General features: G+C 44.7%; 2 protein-coding genes across 5 annotated transcripts in view; one reads left to right on the top strand and one right to left on the bottom strand.

Moving 5' to 3' along the window:
* EEIG2 (EEIG family member 2) overlaps nucleotides 1-21,852 on the bottom strand; it is a 157,012-nt gene that overhangs the window by 51,155 nt on the left and 84,005 nt on the right. Inside the window, exons 1-2 of one of the 4 annotated variants that reach the window (XM_053243519.1) lie at nucleotides 12,295-13,745; nucleotides 12,022-12,149 (exon numbers count right to left, since the gene is read on the bottom strand). The exons of 1 other annotated variant lie outside the window; for it this stretch is intronic. In XM_053243519.1, coding sequence (XP_053099494.1) covers nucleotides 12,022-12,122 — 101 coding nt within the window. In that variant the 5' untranslated portion in view covers nucleotides 12,123-12,149; nucleotides 12,295-13,745. Of the gene's footprint in view, nucleotides 1-12,021; nucleotides 13,746-21,852 lie in introns of those variants that run through there. 2 more of the 4 variants (XM_053243518.1, XM_053243517.1) reach the window with 2 other exon arrangements.
* SLC25A24 (solute carrier family 25 member 24) overlaps nucleotides 21,289-21,852 on the top strand; it is a 60,727-nt gene continuing 60,163 nt past the window's right edge. Inside the window, exon 1 of the mRNA XM_053243514.1 lies at nucleotides 21,289-21,305. The gene's annotated coding sequence lies outside the window, so the exon portion shown is untranslated. The remainder of the gene's footprint in view (nucleotides 21,306-21,852) is intronic.

Genomic DNA, 21,852 nt, shown 5'->3' with positions numbered 1-21,852 from the left:
CAGTATTTAATGTCTGACTAATCAAGACACATTGGGAAATAAGAGATTCCAAAATTATATTATGATGCAGAAGTATCACGACCATGCTCCAAATGAGCCCTTTCAGGCATGTCTACCAGGCTTTCCCACTTTCCTCCCCTCCCCACAGCTCCTCAAGTTGCATTAGAGAAAGTTTCCAAAGATGACCTAAGTCTTCAGAGGTAGACTCATTTCTTATATATTGCAAACATTTTTTAAAAAACTGATTTTAAAAAACCCAGTAGCAACGGTGTCCCTTATTGTTCACCTCACACAGATACAGGTGAAACTCGGAAAATTAGAATATCGTGCAAAAGTCCATTAATTTCAGTAATGCAAATTAAAAGGTGAAACTGATATATGAGACAGACACATGACATGCAAAGCGAGTTAAGTCAAGCCTTAATTTGTTATAATTGTGATGATCATGGCGTACAGCTCATGAAAACGCCAAATCCACAATCCCAGAAAATTAGAATATTACATGGAACCAAGAAGACAAGGATTGTAGAATAGAACAATATCGGACCTCCGAAAAGTATACAGTATACTGTGCTTGATTGGCCAGCAAACTCGCCTGACCTGACCCCATAGAGAATCTATGGGGCATTGCCAAGAGAAGGATGAGAGACATGAGACCAAACAATGCAGAATTGCTGAAGGCCGCTAATGAAGCATCCTGGTCTTCCATAACACCTCAGCAGTGCCACAGGCTGATAGCATCCATGCCACGCCACATTGAGGCAGTAATTGCTGCAAAAGGGGCCCAAACCAAGTACTGAATACATATGCATGCTTATACTTTTCAGAGGTCCAATATTGTTCTATTCTACAATCCTTGTCTTCTTGGTTCCATGTAATATTCTAATTTTCTGTGATTGTGGATTTGGGGTTTTCATGAGCTGTACGCCATGATCATCACAATTATAACAAATTAAGGCTTGACTTATCTCGCTTTGCATGTAATGCGTCTGTCTCATATATCAGTTTCACCTTTTAATTTGCATTACTGAAATCAATGGACGTTTGCACGATATTCTAATTTTCCGAGTTTCACCTGTACTTTCCAATAGATGCTCATAACATTTGCACAACCACTTTCTACACGTCAGTTGGGTCAGCAGTGATACTTGCCTAAAAATCTGTATAGTGGCACTATCTGTCCAAACTGTAATCTTTGCTATCAGTTACCAACATCCTGCTTAAGACAAAGTATTTTCCTAGATAGCACATAAAAACATAATTTGTTCACTTAAGCCAAGCCTGCAAATGTGTAACAACAACAATCTTTATATACCACTTTTCAACAAAAGTTTCCAAAGCAGTTTACATAGAGAAATAATAAATAAATAAATAAGATGGCTCCCTGACCCCAAAGGTCTCACAATCTTAAAATAACATAAGATAGACAGCAGCAACAGTTACTGGAGGTACTGTGCTGGGGGTGGATAGGGCCAGTTACTCTCCCTCTGCTAAATAAAGAGAATCACCACGTTAAAAAGGTTCCTCTTTGCCCAGTATCAGGGGAGACCCAAATGCTCAGAAGTCCCTATGTTTTGGCTTGCATCCAAACCCCTGGAGAGCCGCAGAAAGGGGAGGGGGACGGGATAGGATTGTTCTACAGTGTTACATTGAGTTTTGGAGGTGCTCAGAACTCCTCCAAAACCCAGTGTTTATGCAAGGGCTTGTCTATGTTTTGCTGACCCCAGGCATGGGGTGGGGAACAGAAGTGCACAGGGGGAGGGGAGAACAGGCCGGAGGAACGACCCACTGGAGGAAACAGGGCTGGGGAGCGGGACAGCCATGGCTGGCCACCTGCAGCTTTGAAAGCAGGCTGGCTGGAGAAGTGAGACTCCACCACTACAGAGAAAAGCAGCAGGGCAGGGGGCCTGATAGGCCATTTGGCCAGTGGCCAGCCAGGCCCGCAGAAACACTCAATACCACTACCAGTACGCCACACATTTTTCACTCTCTTAAATAAATGAATAAATGAAAATTTTCTTACTTTTCAAAGTGTACAGTGTGGCATACTATCACTCTGCTTGTGACTTACAAAATGGAGAGTGCTTTCTTCATTTACAACATAAAGAAAAAGACTCTCCCCCTCCAACCACTCGGATTGGCTGCCAGAGCTGTCATTCAGCATGATGTATTCTGAATGGTCTTCTGGGATGTTTTAAGCTCCGCTCACCTTTGAAATTAAAGGCAAGCCTTATATTTGGCTCCTGCCTTATTAATATTCAAATACGAAGAACTTCTGTGTGTTCCTATTGGCGTTTACGAGATTTTGATACTGTAGCCCACCCACTGTGTAAACAATGACCAGAGCCAGGCTGCAGGCAGGGAAAAGGCACAGTAATGTGAGGCAGACACTACAAAGACCTAAAATACAAAGGGTTCAGAAGACAGACTGAGGACTTCTTTTCATCTTTTCAGGTGTGCTCCACCCACTCTGCCCTTAGGTAAAAGCCACCCCTGGCTGATCCTCAGACTCCTTGAAAAGAATAAGATGTCTTACTGTTTTCCAAGTGTGTCCATGCCACAGCATGACCTCAGGGAGAGCCGGAGAATCTCCCTAATAGAGATTAGTGATATGCTTGTCACTGCTAAGAGAATGTATGGACCTACAAGCAATGTATTACTGTGACCTTCTAAGTACTTAGTCATCTCTGGTTTTACAGTCCTAAACATGCAGTAAACCTAGGAGGCTTATCAAACCGCTGGTGAACAACCGTGCACAAGTGCCAGACATAGTTTGGCTTGGAGGTCACAAGGTGTGCAGGCTTGACTTGCTATTGGAAAAAGCAGTTCAGTCCACTGCTAAATTCTGTAAACCTAAATCTTACAGCCTAGAATTTTAAGAGTGCCGAAGAATAACTTTGTAATGAGAAATGTATCAATCAAACACCATACAAATATGCACAGAGTCTGATTTATAGAACATGTACATTCAAGATGTTTTGCCTTAACTATTATATCTGAAAAATATTAGGATGGAGTTTGCTTCAGTGAACAAGCAACATATACAGTCACTCCAAGCAGCAAACAGCGCTGCTGAACTTTCTAAGTTTACAAATGATAACTTGCTGGGTCACCTGAGACAGGTATTTCATTTATCTTTGTATATTTATTTATATTTGGTTACTGCCCTGTGCCCTAGGACCTCAGAATGGTGAACAAGAAGGTAAAAACTGCAAATAAAACAATCATAAAATTTCATTTAAAAGTACACTTAAATTCAGTGAACCGCTCCAACAATCAAGGAGGTGTGGGGAGCTACTCACTAATTAAAAGCCTAAGTACAAAGGGCAGTCTTCAGTCTCCTCCAGAAGACTGGCAGTGAGGGAGCCATGCAGATTTCACCTGAGAGTGAGTTCTGCAGCCTGGGGGCGACCACCAAGGCGGTCTTGTCCCATATGCTCAAAAAACAGGTATAAATTGTCCCCAGGCAATCAGGCCTGATCTAGAGACAGGCATTTTTAGCTTATCTTCAGTGGGAATCGGAACACTTTAAAAAATAAAGGTAGTCTCATGCACACGCTTAGTTCAGCACCCCTCTTAGTTTAATAAACAGTGTGGCTCCTACCATTGGGCTTTGCATTAACAAACCTAATAATTGACAGAATCCACTTCATTATCTGTACTTGTTTAGTACTTCTCTTGCACTAAAACTGCCTTGGTATTTTTTCTTAGTATTAACACACAGTACGATGCCTTTTATTTCCATATGCCTCATTCTGATGCAGGTTTAGTGGTAACAGTGCATTTAGTGGAGCTTGCTCCCTGGTAAACAACCAGGTTGCAATCCTATGCACAGTTTGTTTTCCTATTGTTTTCAGTGACACCACATGGAGTAGGCCCCATAGAATACAATAGGACTTACTTCCAAGTGAGCATGCATAAAGCTAGGATGTATCCGATTTGCATCCCTCAAAAGAGGGATTTTTTTGGTCTTGGTGAAAAGAAAAGAAAAGAAAAGAAAAGAAAAGAAAAGAAAAGAAAAGAAAAAGAACTGCTTATTTCAAGTTACATCAAGGGGGAAAAAACCCAGTGCTGTCTTCCCTCCCCCACCCCGCTTCCTTAAAGGAATGAGTTACTCAAATTTGGGATTACCTACTAATTTGCTATATTTGTAATTCAAAACCACATTTTAAAGATTAAGTATCTTTTTCCTCATATCTGAAAACATGTCTAAGTGTATAATAAGTCAGGAAGCATTGAAAATGGCATTTTATCCTATGCATGAATTCCCATATGAAAGTGATAAAGAGCCCAATTAGTACAAGTGTTAAATTTTCCAACATGTACCTTTTCCAAAAGGATTGTCATATATGCAATTAGAGTTCAACATCAATTAAGCACTCATATTGCCCTGAGCAATGTATCGTCCATTCCCCAGTTTGAACCTTGTGTCTTCTATGAACTCACTAGCTGGCCTCCATCGATACTCTCTGTCAGCCCTTGCACCAGTAATATGGGGATATTATTATGCATCTATCTTACAGGGTTTTGTAAGTATTACAAGACAATGTATGTTAAATGTGAAGTACTTCAAACACTAAAGTATTTATTATTATTTCTTCTCAGGCAGTGGTTCAAGAAGAGAAAGGTGAAGAGAACGTTTTATTTCAGTGCAGAAGCACAGTTATGAGAGCCCATAGTCACTTTTTAAATTAACCCAATAAAAGTAGAAAAATTGGCCTCATGCTTTATAATCTTCTTAGGATGGGATTTGTGTAATGCAAAATCTCCAGAGTTTTTCATGGAGACACTGTTACCAGAACTGCACAGAAGCGCTGGTGAGACACTTCGGCTATGCTTTTTGGTCTAAAGTGGAGGAATTAATTCAAATTCTCAAACTGGAGTACAGTCCTGACACAGTATCAGTTTAAGCAGGTTTAGTGTATTGGAGTTGTAGGTGTAGTTTCAAAGCTTTATTTAGGGTAGAAATGGGGAAATACAGAAGACAAAAGAGTTAGTTTGGTTAGCAGATTCTATAACTTGAGCTAGCGTTTCTTAAAAAGAGTCTGATTAGAGGCTTTTACTAGGAAGTTCCTGGAGAGTGAGGCAGAGAAAGAGGCAAGGAAGCTTAGGGATAGATGACTGTAGAAGTTAGTATTACCTGTCCTTCCTGGGTGCAGTTGGTACATGAAGGTCAGGCAAGGTGTCTCCTTGTGAGTAGAGAGCGGGGTGCAGCAGGGAAGTGGGGCAAGGAGCAGCAGTTGCCACTCGTCTGTGTATGAGAGTCCATGGCTAGAAGCATCCAAGAGTCTGTCGGATTCTGATTCCATGTGGCCCTCTTGGGGCAAATATACTGCAAAACATGCCCTGAGACAGTTGCTATCCCATCCTGTGGGGCAGGGAGATCCTTGCAAAACAAAAGTGCCCATTGTATGAATGGACCAATAATGCAGATGTGACCTTTTGGACAAAGGCAAGGGCAGACTGTGTAAAATGTCCATGAGGAGAATGGGGCTACATTTGCATGCTATCTCAAGACTATGATGCCCCAGGTGCAAGAGGCACATCTTTTATATACTTATGAGCAGCTCATCCCTTATCTTAGTTTGTCAATTTGTCAAACTTAATAGGGTGAGAAATGGCTGTATTTCTGCTTCTCCTGCAAGGTATTCCAACTGCTATCTCAGAGGTGGGAGTATCTGTTTTGATTTTAAGAGGTCTATTCAGCCTGCTTTACCTCCTTTAGAGGAAGGGTAGGCACATCCTGTTTCAGTTTGTTGACACTTGAACCTGGACGAACCCTGCCAAACTCAGTCTGGGGCTTAATGGCCAACTTGTGCCAAACTACTAGAACTGAGTGAGTTGAAAAGTTCATGGAGACTACGATCCTATAGACTCATGCTGGTAGTGCATCTAATAGAAAGGTGATTTTTGCACAGCCCCAAAACATGGCTTACTGGCAACAGTACCTCTCTGCTTCAAGAAGAGGAAGACGGTCTACATTACACTGTAACTTTGGATCTTCAAATGTGCAATTTTGAGGGACATATGCTTAAAGGCTAACTTGAATTATATAATTACAAGAGATGAAATATTTCACCATGACTGCTACCCGGTTTTATCATCATCCACACTTCACAGACAATATTCATTTACGTCCCACAAACTAGATTTCCCAGATAGGCTGGATGTAGCAATTCAGTAAAAATACACTAGGATAGAGCTTGACAAATCCTAGGCACCAGGGAACCTAGAAATTGAACCATTGAGCCTTGACTAGAATATTCAGAGGTAATTTAATAAAATCTTTATTTGCCCCAGGCAGCCCTGTTAATGTTCTAATTATGTTACTTGTAAAGGGGATAAAAAGAAGCACTTGTACCCTCCCCTTCCACAATATCACTAAGTCCAGTAATTTTGTAAAGTGTCCATTGTTTGGCTCATAAAATTTTGGGCTGGCTCCTAGATCCAAATAAAATTTATAAGGCCTGGATTAAGACTTGCCATTATTGAAGCTAGGTCAAGTATCTAATTCATATAGACATGAGCACAAGAAGATGAATTCATATAGACATCAGGACAAGAAGAGGAAAGACAGATTAGAAGAAGTCACCCTATGTATCTGCTCAGCTGCACTTATTTTTAAGAAAATACAGTTCATCCAGAGAGATGGCAAACGCAGCAGCCTTTAAGAGCAAAGGAGACTAAGTGCTTTGAGTCAGCAGTGTGTGAAAACCTTCATCTGTAATTGATGAAGTAACAATCATTCAGAAGAGTGTTAAAAATGTAAGGGCAGACTTTGGCTCCATTTTTGTTCTCTAGTTCAATATTATTCCAGAGCAATGCCCAACATATTTCCATCCACATAATTAAATGCAAATTATTCAAATCAAGCCTGTGATAAACATGAAAACAATGTCTGGAGCTTCTATCTCAGTACTGCTTATACTGTGGAGCAGGGGTGGAAAGAGAGAGGTTCACCTGGTGAAAAGAATTATTTAATATGATGGATTTACAAACTCTCTCTCTTTTTAAAGTGCCAACACTAAAACCATCACTTGGTTCTGTATACAGGCACCAAACATTTCATTCTGTTCTACATGTCCACCAGTATTCTGCAAGAGTTGAACTGCCATGGTCCTGCTGCATAATATGAAGGAATTCAGCCAAGTCCTTCACAGCTGGATTTATTCTACTACACTAAATGAATCCATGTCATTTGCCAGGAAAATGTGCCTCTAACAGAGGAAATAGTATGAATTTTTATACTTTTTGCAATAAACACACACTGTAGTTCTAAATGAATAGTATATTTTAAAATATATTGCAGAGTAACCCAGAAATACTATGGAAAATAGAGTACACTTTCCAACTAAGAATGTAGGACAAACTAATAAGATAGATATTTTGAAATATGTTTGTTCTTCAAGAACATAAAAAACACACAACCTAATCTGAAAGCTTCCCACACCTCAAACTGAGTATTTAAAAACACACACACTGAAAATAAAGGTGCAATCCTGCACAAATGTTAAAGCCAGCTGTGGCAGGTCAGAAAGAGCAGGAGGGCCTGCACCCTGCAAAAAACAAGCTAGAAAAAGATCAGACTTACCAGCAGCCAGAGAATCCTCCAGAGTAAGGAGTTTCCTTCAGTTCCTCCTCCCCTGCCTGTAACTTCTTGTTTTGGTCTTACTGGCTGGAACAGCTGCTACTCAAACTGCTCCAGCCAATCTGATTCCTAGGGGGCTCCTCTTGGCACTGCCCCCAGGAAGAATTAAAATAACAGGTAAAAATGCACTTCCTAGTTGCTTCAGGCAGTATATTTTAAATTTGGTTTCCCCTCTTTTTCCTGAGGGCAGTGCCCGGAGTAGCTTCCTGGGAATCAGATTGGTTGGAACAGCTTGAGTAGCAGCTGTTCCAGCCAGTAAGACCAAAAGAGGAAGTTTCAGGCAGGGGAAAAGGGATTGAAGGAAGCTCCCTGCTCTGGAGGCTCCCCCGTCTGCTGGTAAGTCTGTTCTTTTATTAGCTTGTGTGTTTGGCAGAAAGGGGGATGCAATCCCTGATTTCTCCCTTCTGTTCCTCTTTCTGCCATTTGTGTCTCTTTTGCCTTTCCTTTTCTGCTTTCTACCCTGCTTTTTGCCCTGGCCTTTCTGTTTTTTGCCACCCCCCACCCCAATATCTTTTGCATTTCCTTTTCTGCTTTCTACCCTGCTTTTTGCCCTGGCCTTTCTGCCTTCTCTCCCCACCCCCCTGCAAAAAAAACCAAACCCCTTTTGTTTTCTACTTTTGCCTCTGCTTCCCCCCCATCTGTTTTTCTCCATGCTGGCAGGCTTGAGTAAATACCCAAGCCCACTGGTGTGAAGGAAAGGAGGGTGTGGGGTAGGCTCCTGCCTCAGTGACCAGGTCTTCCCCTGCCCTCCCCCCACTCCAATGCCCACCAGCCACTACTGATTAAAGCCAAAGCAATACCGCAGCAATATCCACCACCACCCCGCCAGGGGCGTAGCAAGGTTGGAGTGGGCCCAGAGACAAGATTTAAAAATGTGCCCCCCCTCCCATCACTGAAGCTCAGCTCAAATTGTGGATGATGCAAGTCATTGAATGGTACTAGAGAAAGAAATGCTGTTCTGGTAGCTCCAGGTCTTAACACTCACATCAGTTTTGGAGAATGAATACAACTGAAGGAATCCTGGGTGGGTGTGCGGCTGGGGGAGTCAGTCATGTGACTTGCCTCGGGTGGGCCCCCAGACAATGGTCTCCCCTTGCCCTATTATAGTTACACCCCTGCACCCCGCCAACTTTGTCTCTAGTAGTACACCTGAGGAAAATATGAACTTTTTACTTTCTAATTTTTCTCAAGAACCCTTTCCACTACCCTTTAAATTTTAACTTTCTTCCTTTACTCAGAGTGCTAACACAATGGATTTCCCCCATCTTGTATTGTATGCTTTAATTTATGGTGGTATAGCACATTAGAGATTGAAAATTTGAAATTAGCCAATGAACGGTTGTGTCCCAGATCAATCAATTCACATTACAGTGTTGTGATTTTGTATTGTATTGATTTCGTGCACTAGGAAGCAATTACCTATCAACCACAGGGCTAAAACCAACTCAGTATTATGCCAGCACTGCAGAATATGAGCTGACTGCTTCTGATACTTTGATTTTGAATTGCATGTAAAAAAAGCAACCAGAAAATGGCAAGAGACACCTGTCTAATATGCTAATGGTTAAATGAGTCAGATGAAAATTTGAAATCTAGAGAGAAATCACCTTTGCAAGTTGTGCATTTCAATCTTAAATCTCACATTGCCTGTCACTCTCCATGTGCCATGGCAGTGAACCCAATCATAGTTTAAATACTTATTACAACAACCTACAAACTGGGCACGTTGTATTTATGAAATGCATCTAGAGATCCACCTAAAGCGTAAAGCCATTCAGTTTTAAGTGTAAAACTGAAGCATGTTGCTGTAATTGCTATAAAATGTTCAGAAGCCACACACTGCTATGGTATAGTCCCACAGCTCACTCAATATGCATATGCTAAACAGCAAAAAGTAATTAGCTTGCTGTAATAATATCTATGTAGTTGCTAAGACACTGACTTGACGACACTTAATCAATCAATCAATAATACTGTAATTGTTCTTACACAAATCCATAACAGTTAGATATTTGAGTCAGAATACAGCTGGATAGCTGAGAAGTATGAGGCATTTAGTGCAAAAACTGGCAATAGTGTAGATAAGAATATAAAACTTTTAGTTTACAACTATGTGGGTAAAACAATCCTAAGACTAGGAAGAATTGTGAGAATAATGAGAATGCTTTTGGGGGAGCTTCAAAGTAAGGATTTAGGGAAATTGGTGGAGTGTGGGCTAAGGAAAGCACATTTATACATTGCTTCGGACTGGCAGAGGAGGTGCATTCCAAATTTTGCAGTTCTTCTATAATTTTGGTAGCTCACCTGCCCACTTGAAAATAGATGCAACAGGATTTTAAAAAAATGGTTTATAAGACAATCTGGGACGTCACCATAGTAACAGAATATTTCCATGTCTGAAGGCATTTAAAGTTCATAAAGGGCTAGAGGGGAGAGCTAACCCTCCTCCTTCATCCCCATCCCACAAAAATGTGTGTTTAGTTGTTATTCTAGTGAGGTTCTGTGATTGGAAGCAACTGGTGGTGGGCAAAATGCTACACAGTTTATAGATGACTGTGGGCAGAAAATAAGTACTTAAGGCAAGCCCAAGAATTTAGGTACTTTCAGTGGGATTTTTGCCTCTTTGTTTTTGAACTGCAGATCATCTCTATACCACAAAATGCTTTTGAAAGTCCCTCCATTTCAGAAGCAGTTTGCTATGAGACACAGTCTGTGTGGTTGTATCTGCGTATGCATGCATGCTGTTTAAGAAATGCAAGCCCAGAGCCCATTTGGGTATGCAGGACTAGTTCTGTAGTTTCTGGATCCTGGCTACTGGTACAAGAGTTAATGCATACAAATAGGTCTTTAGTATATTTAGATTGGAGACCAGAGAATCTCTTACTAGTTATTCTGGAAGTCTTCACAGAATAACTATGTGGTCACAGTACCTCAAATACTACAGGGTTTAAGAACTTTAATTTCTCAATAGAGTTCGGAATAATCTCCCCACTGTTGCTGTTTATTCATTTATTGGAGTGTCATTTGTGATTTATTAGGGCAAGGAGTCTTCTCCAAAAAATAGGGATATTTTCCTCCTCATCTATGATGATTAAGGCAACTACAGATAGGACTTTTGGATTCTGCTCATGTTTATTTAGGGCGGAGGAGGAATCTGTGCATCAATTTTGTTTCACACTTAGTTCCAGTTCACGTAGTGCATTTCCCCCTTGATACTTGTTCATATGGATAAATATTTAAGAATGTAAAAGACTTATATCATTAAAATAGAAACCACTGCCAACTTGGGTGCCACATAGCCTCCATCTGTGTGAAGCTGCTTCATATGGTTCTGCCAATTTTAACAACATCAACTGCAAAATGTAAGAATAGAGGGACTGCTTGGAAAGTCACTATAACTGTGAGGAGAACTAGTGGTTTAAATATTACCTTTCTCCATGAGAGCATTTATTTATTTAAAATATGGATAAAGTCTCTCAGGGCAACTAACAAAAATCAGGAAACATAAAAGTCACCACTATATAAAACAGAAAAAGACACCAGTCCATTATAAGACAAGCTAAAATTAGCAATTATGAGGGAAAATCAAACAGCTTGCATATTGTATACCAAGTCCCACCTCACTATAGTGTTCAGCAAGAGCACTTCCAGGATCTCTGGGAAGGAAAATAAGAACTGGAGAGAGGAGTGCAAAGAGGTGCTTTCAGTTCTAAATAAGTGTGTCCTATGCCTTCCTGCAGACTGAGATAACACAGCTGCTGGTGGGGGATTAAGTTTGCCTGAAAGCCATACCTTCAAGTCTAGAAGTCCAACAACAAACTTCAGTGACTGGGAAAGAAGACTAATCTGCTTATCCAGCACAAGAATAGATGCATTCTGCATATGATCAGAGACAGTCTTCATAACCATTTTGCATATGTAATTCCAGGATAGATCACCTCTGGCACTGAAAACCGCGGAGCTGTTTAGTGGCAGATTATTAACCCTGGTTTTGACAGCAAAAAGGAACTTTCCCCACCTTCTCTATAGTGATGGCAATTAATATATCTTGCAGGGGGCGTAGTGGGAAGAAAGATCGCCTATACTATTATTGTCCTAGCCAGTACAGTCTTGTGCCACTTTAACGGAGCAAATCCCATACACGTTTACTCAAGTCCCACTGTGTTCAACGAAGCTTACTTCCAGGTAAGTTGTACATACAATACAAGCCCAAAAAGACTAACAGATTTATTATGGCATAAACAAATTCCACAATATATGTGTGTGTGAACTGCAACAGATTAACACGGCTAAGTAGCCTTAACACGCCTATCGTACGGATCTCAGGTTAGGGACTGCCAAAAAAGACGTGCGTGTGTCTGGACGATTCCTACCTGGAGGACTCTCCGTTGAAGCCGCCGCCGTCCAGCAGCCGCACCTTGCAGAAGAGGATCCCATTGACGAAGGGCACCGAGGAGAGCTCATCCAGCTCCATATCCACGCGGAATTTGAACTTCTTTTTCTTCATCATCATGAAGGCCATGGGGCGGGGGGGAGGAGCAGGAGGAGAGAAGTAAACAAGCCGTGATCAGAAAGACGAGGGTGGCGAGCCAACCCCCGGGCAGCGCCTGCGGCTCAGGTTAACCCCCTGCCGGCTCCTCCATTACCGTAGCGGCCGTTTCTTCGGCCCTTGTGACCGAGCAAAGGGGAGGAGGAAGAGAAGCAGCAGGGGGGAGAAAAGCCGCCCGCTCGTCCGCCCTGTCTCCACCTCAGGCAGGCGGCGCTGGCGCGGCGGCTGCCCGACGCTCGTCTTCTTGAGCCCGCCCGAACGGCTGATACGGCGGCAACCGCCTGCCTTTCAAACCAGCCCGCCTCTCCCCACCCGCAGCAGCTCCCCGAGAGAGAGAGAGAGGCGCCGCAGGGAGGGCTCCTCTCCGCTCCTGCCCCCGTCCGGCCGTCAGTCACAATCACGGGGCCTCGTGGGCTGACTGCTGGTTCCATCTCTCCCTTGGGGGGCCCACCCCAGCGGTCCCAGCTGGCGGTGACCAAGGCTGAAGTGGGAGAAGAGGAGGACATGCACAGGCAGGTCTCCCTGCACCTACAACGCTCCAGTGTGCAGTTTTTTATTCTGGCGTCTGCCGGCGGGGTCTTGCCCCAGGCTCTCCATCTCCTGACCCCGACTTTGCAACAGGGTGGTGGTTGTTTAATGCAAAGTTGGCAGCGGCCTCATGGGGGAATTTGAATGTATTGATTGAGTTTATCCCCTGCCCTTCTCCGAGGGGCGCTCCACACATTGTTCTCTCTCTCACCCACCTTCTACCGTTTTATCCTCACAACAACACCCCTAGGAAGTAGGTTTGGTTGAGAGATGGCCGAGTGAAGAACTGAAACAGGTCCTCCACCACTACAACACACATCACGTTACCGTAGCTTTTACAAGAAGCTTGCCAAGAAAAGGGGGCAACCCTACAAACAACGAGAAAAGCCGGACTAATTCCACATTATACCAATTTATCCATTTCTGTTTTGTGTTAATTAAAAAACACTATTCCCCTTCTCCGCCTCGAATTCAAGATTACTAATGTTCAAAATGATGGTTACCCTTTTCTCACTTTTCTGCTGCCACAACTTACAAAAGGATGGTGAAAGGTTAACTACTCAGGCAGCATAAAACAATATATCTTCTCAACACAACACCGCTGCTTTACAGCTGAGATATTTTGTATTATCAGATCAGTGACTTGGAGCCATTTCTTTTGCATCCTTCTTATGACCTTCTTGGCCAAAAACCATGGCAGAAGTATAGATTTCTTAATGTATTAAGGACCTTCAATCAAGGAGAAGTGTCTTAAAATAGCAAAAGGCTCACTATATTAAGCACACTCAGCTAAAATATAGCAATATTCAGACACCACTGCTATCCATTTTATGTTAAAGTCTAAGCACAGAGATGCCTAGAGTTTGTCTTCTGATAACTGAATAACTACACTGAATATCAGTCAAGGAAGTACTTGTCTCATTCTCATTAAAAATGTGATTATTCAAAATATGCACCGTTATTTGCAATAGGATAATAATATGTCTCTTTGTGTAACATGTAATATGCAAACACCATATTATCTGTATAATAGCCAGTTCCCAAAATTCGACAACATTGCAGCATGAGCAAGAAGCTAGTGATGTGCACGGTCCGGAGAAGTCCGGACCGGCATCGAAGGGGGGCCTTGTTTTTAGGGCGGGGAGGGCTTGCTTAGCCCTCCCGCCTCCTTGCCCCCGCCAGCGCCCGTATTGAACAGTATAGGGGCGCTGGAAACCAGCCGCCCCCCCCCCCGCCGCCGCGGTGAAATAACCCCCAAAGCCAGCCAGCCAGCCAGCCCTCCCTCCCTCCCAGCTAGCTGCCCGCCCGCCCACCCACCCACCCGCTCGCTCACTGCATAAGAAACGAGAGGAGCTCCGGCACAGAGCTCCTCTTGTTCGGAAGGCCTCCTGCAGAATGGCGGCTTGCGCGCGCGCGCATGCGCGCACCACAAAGCACGCCGTTCTCCGGAGGCCCGGTCTACCCGCCGGGAAAGGGCCGGGTAGACCGGGCCTCCGATCGCCGGAGGCCCGGTCTACCCAGCGATCGGAGGCCCGGTCTACCCGGCCCTTTCCCGGCGGGTAGACCGGGCCTCCAATCGCTGGGTAGACCGGGCCTCCGGCGATCGGAGGCCCGGTCTACTCAGCGATCGGAGGCCCGGTCTACCCGGCCCTTTCCCGGCGGGTAGACCGGGCCTCCGGAGAATGGCGTGCTTTGTGGTGCGCGCATGCGCGCGCGCGCAAGCCGCCATTCTGCAGGAGGCCTTCCGAACGAGAGGAGCTCTGTGCCGGAGCTCCTCTCGTTTCTTATGCAGTGAGCGAGCGGGTGAGCGAGCGGGTGGGTGGGTGGGCGGGCAGCTAGCTGGGAGGGAGGGAGGGCTGGCTGGCTGGCTGGCTTTGGGGGTTATTTCGCCGCCACGGCGGCGGCGGGGGGGGCGGCTGGTTTCCAGCGCCCCTATACTGTTCAATACGGGCGCTGGTGGGGGCAAGGAGGCGGGAGGGCTAAGCAAGCCCTCCCGCCCTTAAAGGCATACCCCCCACCCGGACCCGGACCAGGCAGGGCCGGACCGGTCCGGCAGTTCGGCCATTCTTTGGAATGGCCGCCGGACCAGTTCGGGCACACTGCTACAAGAAGCAGAACCTAAGTGAGAGTAATGCAATCAGGGGCTTCTGATTTCAGCCCAGGAAGCAGTCTAAACCTTGCCCCTTTCCTTTCTCCCAGATAGAAGCAAAGGGTGACCATTCACTTCTCTGGTGAAAAGAGAAGTCTATATTTGAGGACATGCAACTGCGAGTCTAAAAGCTATCTCCCATCGCTGTGGGTGGCCTGGCTTGCACTGACAGAGGCGCTGCAGGGGGTTGCACCCTCACTCAGGGGTCTTTGCAATTTCAAGCTCTCTATCTACACACACACACACCACGTGAGTGAGAATAATGGGCATTTTGCTAGCTCCACCAATAATTATGTGCTAGAAGAAGAACTAAAGAGAGATTATAGAGATTGCATCTGTCTCTGACAGAGCCACAGCTGCAAAAGAGGATGCAGTGGGGGGGCTGGGGGCTTCTCTTGTCATGGCCCATTGCCATCTCTCCCCTCCTGCCTACCAGGGCCGGACTGGGGGCACTTAGAGGGCGGTGGAATGTATGTGGGGAGGGCGCCGGGTTTTGAGCAGAATGGGTAATTGAGGGTGGGAGTTGGGGTGCACCGGGAATATGCCCTGTTGCCCTGTGGGCCAGTCGAGCCTGCTGCCTACTGTGGAGCAGCACAAGAATCTTGTTTCCCCCAGCAGGTAAGAGCAAGGGACAAAGCAAACTGGGCAAAGCAGCTGGGAAAGCAAGATGGAAGGGTGAGAGAAGCTGCAGATACAGCCTTTTTCATAGTTTCAGATCTTTCTATCGCCTGATATTTTAAAACGTCAGACACAATCTCTGGGTTGCAACCGTTCTGGCCATCTCCTGACTCAGGGACTTGTTGCTTTGGCAGCTCCTGGCAGAGAGAGAGAGAGAATTATTTGGCAGTAATCATAAAGGCATAGCATGTGAGAGGACTGTTGTCCTGTGGCAGTTGCCGTTACTACTTGATGACCAAGGATGAGGGGGAAAGGTTGTGAGCCTTATATTTATAGTATAGTGATGTACTGTACACTGTGACCATATGAAGGGTAGGAAACATATGCATCAACAAAACAAACAACCTTAATGCCTGCACAGATCGTTTCATATGCAGTCTGCCACCACATGCACAACACAAACAGATCTCTTTGTACCCCATGGGTAGCTTGGCTATCTTATCACAAACTTCTGCATCTACAATTGTGACTACCATACCATCCTGGCACTGCTGCAGTTCATTCTTTAAGACCAGCAACAACAGGTGCTGGCAACCCTAGAAGAACAAAATACCAGAGTGCCAAACTTTAGATTACCATACCAGGTGGGCCTGCTGCCTTAATGTAGAGTCCCTGTGGATATGAACAGGGGGTATATTTTCAGGATTAGTCACTGTGGGGGCAAATGGTAAGCAAGGTCAACAGAACGTAACAGACCTAGTTCTCCCAAACTACAGATGTAGAGGTGATCTGGTTTCCCAGCTATGTCACTTCCAACTATGGGTGGAAGCTCATATGATTGACTGCTCCTCCATAAAAACACATTTCCAGAACATGAGGCCAGTTTGGATGATACCACCAAACTGCTTAACCAGACATGCAATGAGCCACATGTCAAGCACAATGAGCACATCCCACCCCCTTGGTGTGTCATAGTGATGTTGCATAATCATGTGGTGGGGATCAAGCATCCAAACCATGCAATTTAAATACTATAAAGCAGCATGGAATATGGGACAGTTCAGATAGTCTGCCCCATGTGATTATGTAGCAACAGAATGGTGTACCAGGTGAGTGGAGATATATGCACACATGTTCTTCCTCCCACATTATTTGGCCAGGCGGCTGATTGGACAGTAAATTGGTACACTCATGGTATGCCAAGAGCCACCTAATGGCACAGCAGGGAGATGACTTGCCTAGTGAGCAAGAGGTTGCCGATTTGAATCCCTGCTGGTATGTTTCCTAGACTATGGGACTAGACTATATTGTCTAGTCCCTATAGACTAGACTATAGTGCTGCTACCTATATCAGGCAGCAGCACTATCGGAAGATTCTGAAAGGCATCATCTCCTATTGCACAGAAGATAGCAGTAGGAAACCCTTCCTGTATCCTACCAATAAAACCACAGGGCTCTGTCGATACCGACTTGATGGCACACTTTACCTTAAATTTATGGTATGCTAGAGAGAAGGACCAAAATGCTAAGTTGGTGTTCTTCATTGTAAGGCCTGGGGTCCAGTGGTGGCCCCCATCAACCCTAAGTGTGGCTCCCTGACTAATTGTTTATTGGGCCTGAAGTTTCAGTCAGAGCTGAATACTCTGCACAGTCCCCCTGGCACCCTTCTTGCTGTATAGTGGTATAGGGGTGTGCACAGAACCAGCCCCCTTAAAGCCAATGGTGGGGCAGGGGTGGATTTAAGGATGGGGGGATACACTTACCCCCCCGCATGCACTTCCCCCTCCGTTGCAGGTGTGCACATCGTGCGTGTGTCTGCCTGCGACATGCGCATATGCTCATGGCACTTCCGGTCAGTGAAACAACAGGGCGGCAAGGAGGCATGCTGCCACCCCGCTGGACTATTTATACACAGAGCACCGGAGGTGGAAGTGCAGTGGGGATGGTGTAAGTGCACCCTCCCCCATCCATAAAGCCACCCTGCCCCCGCGTTCGAACCATTTTGAATGCAGGGGTTCCAAACCTGTTCGGCATTCTAAGAATAGAACGCCAAACAGGTTTGTGCACATCCCTACAGTGCTATGCTATGCTCAGTGCCAGGGGGCTGTCTGAAGGAAAGCGGAGCCTTCTTGAGCCCTTTGTACCATCTTGGAAGGCATGCATGAAGTGTTGGGAAGTGTAGCCTTCCCAATACTTTTCTCCTACAGTCTGCGGAGAACCATGGTCCAGGATGTTGGCAGATGTCAGTTCAGGAAGGCATTCTGATCTGGTAGGGCAAGAGAATACTTCAGAGAAGGTGAGGATAGGGAGCAGAGAGAAGATAAAACAAAACAGAAAATGGTGAAAAGGGAAGGAGTGCACAGGTTGTGTTTTATTACATAGACTGAGACTGTGTGATAGAAAAGGATAGCCTTGGGGTTATCTTTTTAACGAAAGGCGGTATATAAATGCAAAAATAAATAAAATAAATAAAATATTGTATGAGACTACTACTACTACTATGAATATTTATATACTGCTCTTCAACCAAAGTTCTTAAAGCGGTTTACATAGATATAAATAAATAAAATAAAATAAAATGGCACCCTGTCCCCAAAGGGCTCACAATCTAAAAGAGAAACATAAGATAGACATCAGCAACAGCCACTGGAAGGATGCTGAGCTGGGGTTGGATAAGGCCAATTGCTCTCCCCCTGCTAAATAAAGAGAACCGCCACTCTCAGTTAGCAGGGGATAACTAAAGGGACAAGTCATGCTTGCTACCACGAGACCAGCTCTCCTCCTCCTGCTATGTGCAAAGGTGAGCACAGGGGCATAGCTAGGGGAGAGGGGGCCCATGTTTGCCCCTCTCCCCAGTGGCTCTGCGGAGTAAAGGAAATAATGAAGAAAACAGGGAGGGGTGGACCTGGGGGCCTGCGTTCTATGAACCCATCCACTCAATTATAGCTACACCCCTGAGTGAGCAGCTTGTCCCACAGTTATCCCTGCAGCAAGAGTGAGGCTTGTCTGGTTACCGCTGCCTGCTGATATCTCCTCCACTCTGCACCCTTTCCTTCCTGCCTCTCTTGAAGGGCTGAGCCACCACACAACCTTGCTGCCAGTGCACTGCTGTCCAGCCATTTCCATTTCGAGAGGAGCTAGGCCAGGCACAGCAATGCCATGCAGTCCTTGTGGTACTTGTACCACTGTTGTAAAAGCAATGGTATAAGGAGAATGGTGGGCAGGTTCTTATGGAAGGTCCAGGAGGTATAACTGGAGTGGCCAAAGAGACTATCAGGGCCCAGCACTCACACACAAGATGCAAGTCCAATGCTTTTCCTCAACTAGGGATCTTGCGGGGGCGGGGGGTCAGGGGCATTCAGAATATATTCAAAAGTATCTTAGTTACTGAAAAACCTGCCAGAATAAATATATTTATTTTATTACGCTGTACAAAATAACAATGGTTGTGAAAACAAAAGGTTTATACTGTGTTTATAGCCTGAAGTTATATCTCCCTCTACTGTGTTAATAGTATCACTGCAAATGAGCTCAAACAGCATAAACCCACAAAAGATATACCATTATACTGGTTATTATATGAAAGTGCACATGAGAGAGAGACTAAAGCAGAGATTCACAAACTGCTTTAGTTGCTCTGTTAGGCACATATTCAGTGGCTCAGGGCTTTACTTAACCTTTTCATTCCTTGGAAATATCATTCTGTTCACCCATCCAGGACTGATTTGGACCCCACGCCATCCATCCCTGTTGGGGATATACAGAATGTTTTGACAGCGAAACTTTTCGGGTTCAAAACAGAACATCCTTTAAATAAAGGGCCTGTTTCAAGCTCGTAGCAGAACAACTCCATTTCGATTGCAATGTTTCAAGCGCCATTTTGGAAGCCTGTTTTCCCCTTACTGATTGTTTTTTTGGCACTGGCTTCTGATTTGCTCGAGATCTCTGTGCTTCTTGATTGGCTTGCTGTCATACAAACCAAGTGTTGTCATGGGCAGGGCAACTGTGCCCCCATTGGCTGGCGGGAGGGAGGAATGAGGGTGGAACACAAAAGAAGGGGATTTCAAAATGTATTCAAAGGGACTGGGAGCAGTGGTGCTCTTATCCCTGGACTTTGGGGCCGAAGTCCAGGGCCTCCATACACCCTGCCGCCCCCGCAATCCTCTTTAGTCTGTCCTGGGTGGTGTGTTCACCGCTGGCCCACACTGCACCAGGCGGCTGAGTGTGATTTATGATCTGTGTCAGGTGCTTTAGAGACAGAAGTGGAATGAGGAAAGAAATATGTGGGATAAGAATAGGGGGATGCTGCTTAATGTGCAGTGTGGGGGAGAAGCTCCAGCAAGGGGGGCACCTCCAAGGGCCTTTAGGTTCAGGCTCCAAAATGACCTAGGTGCACCTCTGCTTGGGAGGCTGAGAGAGCCTTTATAGTATGCCTCTCTTGAAGAGAATGCATCAGGAGAGTAGGAAGGGAGACTTGGTTTTGTGGTTTCCTTTTCTTATCACTGAGTAGAATATGTTGTGCTATTGCTGCTGTAACTATCTGGTTTTGCTGGATCTAGATTGACAAAGGCAGAACTTGGGTGCCTGCCTACCTTTCTTGAGTTGTAATTTGTTTTGTTTGTGAGATAGTGTTGTGTCGAGAAATGAACAGTGGCAGAGCTCTCGCTCTCTCTCTGTAATATTTATTGCTTCCATATTTTCACATGATTGCTGTGATGAGTTCCATGTCTGGTCTTGATACTAATGTGTGCTTCACTCACTGCTCTCATCTGCTCTGCAGTCTGCATTGCAAGGTATACTCAGTCAAAAAATGTAGCTGAAGTTGCTCTAGTGAGCTTATGGCTATGCTTGCTGCTAAGGGTGCTGCTGTGGCAGCTGTTGCTAAGAAGTAACATAAGGCGTTATAATTGTGTGTGAGAGAGCAACTTGTGCCAATGATGTTACTGCAGCACAGGCACTGTGGCTGGCAGTGGATTCTGGGTCAGTGATTCTTTTTTGGCCATTTTTTTGGACTGTGTTTGAAATGTGTGTTCTGTGTGGGAAGGACAATTCCAATGCCTCTGCAGCATTTTTCAAGGCAGCATTGTAAAATGCATTGTAAATTGTAATGCAAAACTTAGGTACATGTACTCTTGTTCCGGCCACAGGGAACACTGGAGAAACTTGAAATACCCCATTGTTCCCAATGGATATCTCCTAGGGGCATTTAAGTGGGTTGTGTGGCAGGGCATGATGGATGCTACCTGACATCCAACCCATAAAAGAAATGGGTAAGCGGGTGATTTTAAACAAATTTTTAACCATTCCTTAAAAACCCCATAGAAAATTTAAAAATTGTTAAATCGGCTTCCTGCCTATTTCTTTTGTGGGTTGCGTAGTAGGTAGCACCCATCATGCCCTACCACACAACCCACTTTGGTGTCCCTAGGAGCTACCCATGGAGAATAATGGGGTGTTTTGAATTTCCTCATTGTTCCCTATGGCCAAAACACTTGAAACTTTTCGAGATGTTTTGTTGAAACAGATGGCTTGACCGCTGTTCTCGATGAAACATTCCGGCTGTTTGCATTTTGTTTCGAGCTTGAAACAGAACACAAAATCCATTTTATGCACACCCCTAATCCTTATACGGATACACCCATGATTAAACGTATATGCAAAATCAGTTTCATGCACATCTCTAATCCCTATACCAGGCTTGCACAACATAAGACCTGGGGCTAGATCAGGTCCTCAGGGACTTTTTTTTTTTTTTTTTGGCAGGCACACGGCTTGATATAACTTGCAGCAACAGCCCCAGGGCCACTCTTTGGGTTAGTTCCCTCTTCTTCATCTTTTCATCCTCAGTCCTCTCTGAAACTGCCTTACAGCACCATCCTATGCATGTTTACTTGGAGATATTCCCACAGGTCTTCCAGTCATGCTTACTCCTAAGTAAGCATGACTAGGATTGCAACATGAAATTGACAGGAATTTAGAAAGAGGAGAGGATTTTGCATTTGTTTGGATTTGTCTGCAATTGTCTGCAGATTTTTTTAAGGGAGATGCCACTAGGTGCCCCAGTGACTGAGCAAAGACAGGCTTATTTTCTGGCCATGATCCTTAGTTAAAATTGTGGTTCCCATGCCAAAAGGGAAAAGATCCACAACTAACTAATAATTGCTTCCATTAATATTTTTAATAATTTTAATGCAATAATCTGCTCAAAATTGACCTTGACCTCTGAACAGCTCAAATGTCCTAATGGGCCCTGAACCAACCTTGTGGTTGGTTCCGGCCCATTAGGACATTTGAGCTGTGCATCCCTGCCCTATGGGTCTTCTCAGCAGCTGCCCCAAGGCTTTGGAATGTGCTCCCTGC

Source organism: Hemicordylus capensis, chromosome 4 (genome assembly GCF_027244095.1).
Source record: "Hemicordylus capensis ecotype Gifberg chromosome 4, rHemCap1.1.pri, whole genome shotgun sequence".
NCBI lineage: Eukaryota > Metazoa > Chordata > Lepidosauria > Squamata > Cordylidae > Hemicordylus > Hemicordylus capensis.
Note: the sequence above shows the minus strand (reverse complement) of the source record. Positions and strands in the feature narration are given on the sequence as shown.